At 33.2% G+C, this 5,565-nt stretch overlaps 1 protein-coding gene across 1 annotated transcript in view; it reads right to left on the bottom strand.

Moving 5' to 3' along the window:
• Positions 1-1,989: 1,989 nt before the first annotated feature.
• The window catches only part of LOC110104710 (tropinone reductase-like 3), a 24,744-nt gene continuing 21,168 nt past the window's right edge, over positions 1,990-5,565 (bottom strand). The window contains exons 5-6 of the mRNA XM_020833938.2: positions 3,605-3,706; positions 1,990-2,373 (exon numbers count right to left, since the gene is read on the bottom strand). Coding sequence (XP_020689597.1) covers positions 2,224-2,373; positions 3,605-3,706 — 252 coding nt within the window. The 3' untranslated portion in view covers positions 1,990-2,223. The remainder of the gene's footprint in view (positions 2,374-3,604; positions 3,707-5,565) is intronic.

Here is a 5,565-nt window from a genome sequence, read left to right as displayed (position 1 = left end):
TCAGTAAAATGCCCATCAACCGTGGAAATTTCTTTGATGTGATTTTTATTGTTTCTGCTTCTGATTTTGGCATAGAGAAAACCAATATCTTCTTCCCCATGAGTAAGCCAAAGAGCCTTAGCTCTTTGAGAAATCCAAGAAGTCCAATACGCTTGAAGAGAGGCAAGCTTTTCATTTATGTTTTTCAGATTGGAGTTGAGTTCCGAATCCAACGGCTGAGTTTGTAATTCCAACAGACAGGCATTCAGTAAACCTTTAAGTTCTTGGATGGAGTTTGTCAGAAAAGAGGACTTCTTGATGGATATTAAAGAAAAAGAGTTTCAACCGCCATGCTTAATGCCTCATCCATAGCAAATCCTATCATGGCTAGCTATACTAGTCCTTAGGTTGAAAAAAATATATTATTATTGTTATTATTAATATTAATAACCGTATATTATATTTAAATTTTTGCAAATTATGAGCTATTTATTGGGACTTTGATTAGGCTCTTATAATTGAGCATTTTCGTTGATCCTCTTCTTGGACTTCAGCCTTAGCTCTTGTAATTGAGCTTTCAACTTGATTATCAAGATCCACATTATTTATTACATCACTGCTTGTGCTAATATTATACTCTCATTTCCCACTTTCATAACATGCTTCCCATCAACAAGCCTCCTCTAAGAACTAAGTATATGTAATAAGAAATAAAAATAATAAGCTGCACCTAATTGAGCTATCCAAAATAAAATATCATTTTCAACTAAATATACTTCAAGGACTAGTAAATCTAATTTACCTTCTTTGTCCTTGTTCTTTTCTTTAAACTCAATTCCATATTTAAAATTCATCTCTTTTAGTCCAATATAATCATATTATGTAAAGTATCTCTAGCATTGATATCTCTATATCAAATAATCTGGATGATAAGGCTATTTCATTCATGATATTTATGGACCATAATAATAATATTTAGTTAAGTTTTCCTATTATAATTAACTATTATTGACTACTTTGAATTATTATCCTTAATTTAAAATTACATCTTGAATTATAGTTACATAATTAATCATTGAAACAATATGATATGATAATAATTCATGCATGCTAAATCTTATTTTTTTGACCTAATTTATTCTAAATATTTTGTTATCATCTTGCTAGTATTCTTGGTTTTGTTTACAATTGACAAAACAAGAATCCTTCCAGCATTGAATAAATTGTAAATTTTTATTGATTTTAAGTTGTTCAAAATTTTCATTAATTTCATTTAAATGACATTAACATGTTTAAATATTACTTTTAAAAAAAATTTAAATTTTTTATAAAAATATTCACATAAAAAATAATAGAAATAATTATTAAATATACTACATATTAATAGGTAATGTATGATCAAAATGATGTTAAGGTCTGCAATTTTTTTTTTTTTAATTTCTAAAAAAATAATTAAAAAATAAATAAATAAACTGCTACTACTTTGGGATTCCTTCAGCACAACATTTCCTTGTTTCCTCTCCCATTAAAATTAACTAATCTTGAGAAGTTCTTCAATTTGTCCTAGAATGTCTGGAGCTTGGTATCCTCAGTAGATAATATTAATAACTTTTGAATTATCACCTAAATTGCACCACAGGTGCGTTTGGGACAGCTTTTCAGAACTTTATATGATAAGAAAACTTTCGCAATAAGATCTGTTAAGAGTGATAGTTGTAAGCTGGCAAAACAGAAATTTAAGTGACAGAGATCCAAAAGATTTACTGAAAATTTACAGAGGTAAACCTTTTATATCATAGAAGATTGTAAGAAAATTTAAAGAGTAAAATTTTCAAAATTATTGTAGCTGCATAGAGCTTTCTCAAATTTACGCTTTCATTTGGGATAACTTTCATACAGTTTTTTAAAATAGCTTTTTAGTACAAAAAATTTAAATTCAAAAAAAAAAATTTATACTAAAAAACTAGTTTAAAAAACAAGAAGAAAATCATCCCAAACGAAACCTAAGAATGAGAACCTTCCCGATTGTACCATTAATGATGAGAAAAGTCGTCCCAAAAGAAACCTAAGATTGAGAACTCTCACAACAAAGGCAGCTTATGTCCATTTCCTTGCAATCCAGATAGAGATTTGCAACCTCATCATTACAGAAACATTATTGATTAGAGTTCATAAGATTATGGGGTAGGATGGAGAAGTCTTGAAGATTCCTATAAAAACTCACAGAAAATGAGAGGAGAGATATCAGAGTCTGGATTGTGTACCTCCTGCAACAACAATTGTTTCTCCTGTGATATATGAGGAGTCATCAGATGCCAAGAATGCTGCAGCAGCAGCCATGTCTTCTGCCTTCCCCAACCTCTTGAGAAGCGTTTTCTCTTCGAGACTTTTTCTCTGTGCCAAAAAATAGACTTTGCTCAGTATACAGAAAGCAGCGACACGGACACGGAATACGTCAATTATTAAAAAATAAAATACAGATATGGGTTGGATATGATATTATAAATTTTATATTTTAAAAGTAGCATATAAAAATTGAACAAGGATAATATTAAAAATAATTTGAAAATAATAAGTAATTAAACTAGAATTTATGCTTAAAATGATTAATATTATGATGTTGAGAGTCAAGCATCGAAAGATGAGAAGACAATGCTATTGAGAGTTTGGCATCGATGTTATGCAAGTACGTATCGGGTATGATGTCAAGAGGGCTTTTATCATCGATGTTGATAATGTGTTGGTTGTCTATGTTAAGACCACGTTGAATAAAGATGACCTATCAAATTGTGGGTGTATAAATTGCTAGCATCGAGTATCAATACCAAGACAGTGTCAGACTTTGATGTTGAGATGATTTTGAAATGTCGATATTGTAACGACATTAGACGTCAATGTTGAGATGACATCAGACATTGTTGTGAAACCAAATTCGCAAGCCGCCAAAGAGAAATGAAAATGAGAATATTAAATGAATGGGATATTGAGTGCGAGCAATTAATTTGGTGTTGTGGATAAGAAATAAGAAAATTAGTTTTATATTTTAAATAAATAAAAAGTTTAAATACAAGAAATTATATTTTAAAAAATCATAAAATATTTAAGACACGCATGTCCAATTTGTATTTAATATTTTTTTATCAAACACATTTTTAGTGTGTCGGACATGTGTCGGAGGCATGTCGGAGGCGTGTCATGTCGGATACGTGTCAAACACTGCACTGCTTTTTGAGGAGAAGTGTCGATGCATCATAGGTAGAAGATAGTCTACAACAATATTTGGTCACAAAAAACAATTTATAGGATAACTAGTACGACATCTCCAAAATGTAGGTGGGAGTAATCTATTGAAAAGCACGGAATAACACAAAATAGCAGAAAAAAATATCATAATCAAATGCAAGAATTGGATGGGGATTACATGAATTAAGCAAGAAAAAAAGAAGACTACTTGAAATGTATAATGAATTTTTAATGGAAAATAGTAAAGTTGGATAAATGATTATCTAGGAAAAGCAATTCTTCATCATCATTAGCATTATCCCAAAGGTCGGAATGGAAGAAGAAAGAAATTGAATAGTTAAATATGGAAGTTTTATGCAAGCGATGTGATCCAAATACTTACCAATAATTCATCTCTTACAAGGAAATCTGCAAAGTTTGTTGGCACGAATCCTGGAGCTATACAGTTAACACGTGTATCTGGACTCATCTCAGAAGCCAGGGCCTGCAAATATATGCAGAAAAGAAACATCAGTCAAATGCTAAATACCAATGCGTATAGGTCCAGGATTAGAACCTGGTTTTTCAATCAATCCCTATTACTTGAAACCCAAATTAAGTAAGGGATAATTTGGTTGCCTGAAGATTGAAAAACAAAGTTTCTTTTTTTTTTTTATGAAACACCAATGACTTTTTTAGATTCAAACTATTATTAGGGTTTAAACTCAAGACTAACTTGAAAATTTTTCAAAAAATATGAGTGAAAATAAATTCATTATTTACAAAATACGTATTTTTTCACCCAAAAAAAAAACAAAAGAGCCAAAAGAAAATTAAAAATGGACATAAAATTAAAGATTAAGGGAATGTTTGGTTGGTTGAAAAAAGAATGGATTGTAAAATGAGTACTTTTTGGTTGTTTGAATGTGTAAAATAAATAAAGATAAATGCATTTGTTTGGTCTGAAGTAAAATGAATGTAGTATAAAGTCCAAAGATCATGGAAGTGGTTAGAGGCGGTGGGGGTGGCCGACGATGGTGGTGGCCAATAGCGACTGGTGTAGGGTAGTAGTGGTGGTGTCTGGTGGCTAGTGGCGAAGGTTGGCGGTGATGGCTAGCAATTGATTGTGGTTGGCAGCGGGGAGTGGCGGTGGTGACCAGTAGTTGGAAGTATCAACGATGGCAAGTGACAAGAGGTGGTGATTGTGGCCAACGACGGTGGCAGCGACTAGTGGTGGTGGTCGGTGGCCATCGATAGGTGGAGGTGGTAGTGGAGGCGGTGGCGGGTGTTGGTGGCGAGCAGGGCAAGAGAGGTTGTTTGTGGTGAAAACGTTTTTCGCACAAAATTAGGCAAGTTTACTTTATCTCAAAAATGAAATAAAATGCTTTATATTGCATTCTTTTTATTTTACTCTATATTCCTTTTTCATCAAACCAAACACTAATATTTTTAAAACCCATGTAAAAGGTTTATGTTACAACTGCATTACTTCAAACCAAACATGATGAGGACATCGATCCAAGGTTCAAACATGTGTATCGCCGGAAGCATCGCAGATCGAGGGCCACGATTCAGAGCTTATATTTCTAGTTGTTTATGCATTTTATTTTGATGTTTTCCTATTGTACCCTTATGTTGAGTTGAGTCATGTTGGAGCCCTGAGGGCAATTTAGTCTTTCTTTCTTCATGTATACTTGAGACCTATATATATGGGTCTTTTCTCTTGTAATAGCTAATGATGATTGAATGAAAATCTTATGTTTGTTTCTACTTCTTGCATGAGAGCTTGAAGAGAGAGAGAGAGCTCAAGGGGAGCAAATCGCAAGGCCCACCAGTCGTTGGAAGAGTCCACGGCTCGTGGTTAATTTCTTCTATCATTGCGTTCATAATTTTCTTCCAATTTCTTCACCACCACTACAAGAAATCCCTCCTCACCCCATTGCCGCCGCCCCTTGGGAACCCACCGCCGACCACCACCATAACCCCGGCCGGCCTCCTTGCCGGCAACCTCCCCTCATCCACCCAACCCCTTCCTGCACAAATTTCAAATTTGAAATTTGAAAATTTCAAATTTCGAGTTCTTTCCTAGTTTGGAACTCCAATTTAGGAAAGCTTTCATCATGAAATTCAATTTCAATTTGATTTAACTTGGAGTTATGAGACCATTTACCATGTCATCATCCTAAATTGGAAACCCTTCTCCCTTGAATTCCCCTCTCTCCCTCTATGCATGCCGCCGGCCCCCCATGAAGAGATTTCCATTAATTGCTTATTTAATACTTTGACCGTTTTGAAATCTCAATTTGAATTCAAAGGTTTTTCCCTCCTAAATTACTTAAAACTGAAATTAATTTTCAGTTTTAA

The sequence above is a fragment of the Dendrobium catenatum genome, unplaced genomic scaffold (genome assembly GCF_001605985.2).
Source record: "Dendrobium catenatum unplaced genomic scaffold, ASM160598v2 fragScaff_scaffold_1090, whole genome shotgun sequence".
Lineage (NCBI taxonomy): Eukaryota > Viridiplantae > Streptophyta > Magnoliopsida > Asparagales > Orchidaceae > Dendrobium > Dendrobium catenatum.
The sequence above is the reverse complement of the archived record's forward strand: the minus strand, read 5'-3'. Positions and strand labels throughout refer to the sequence as shown.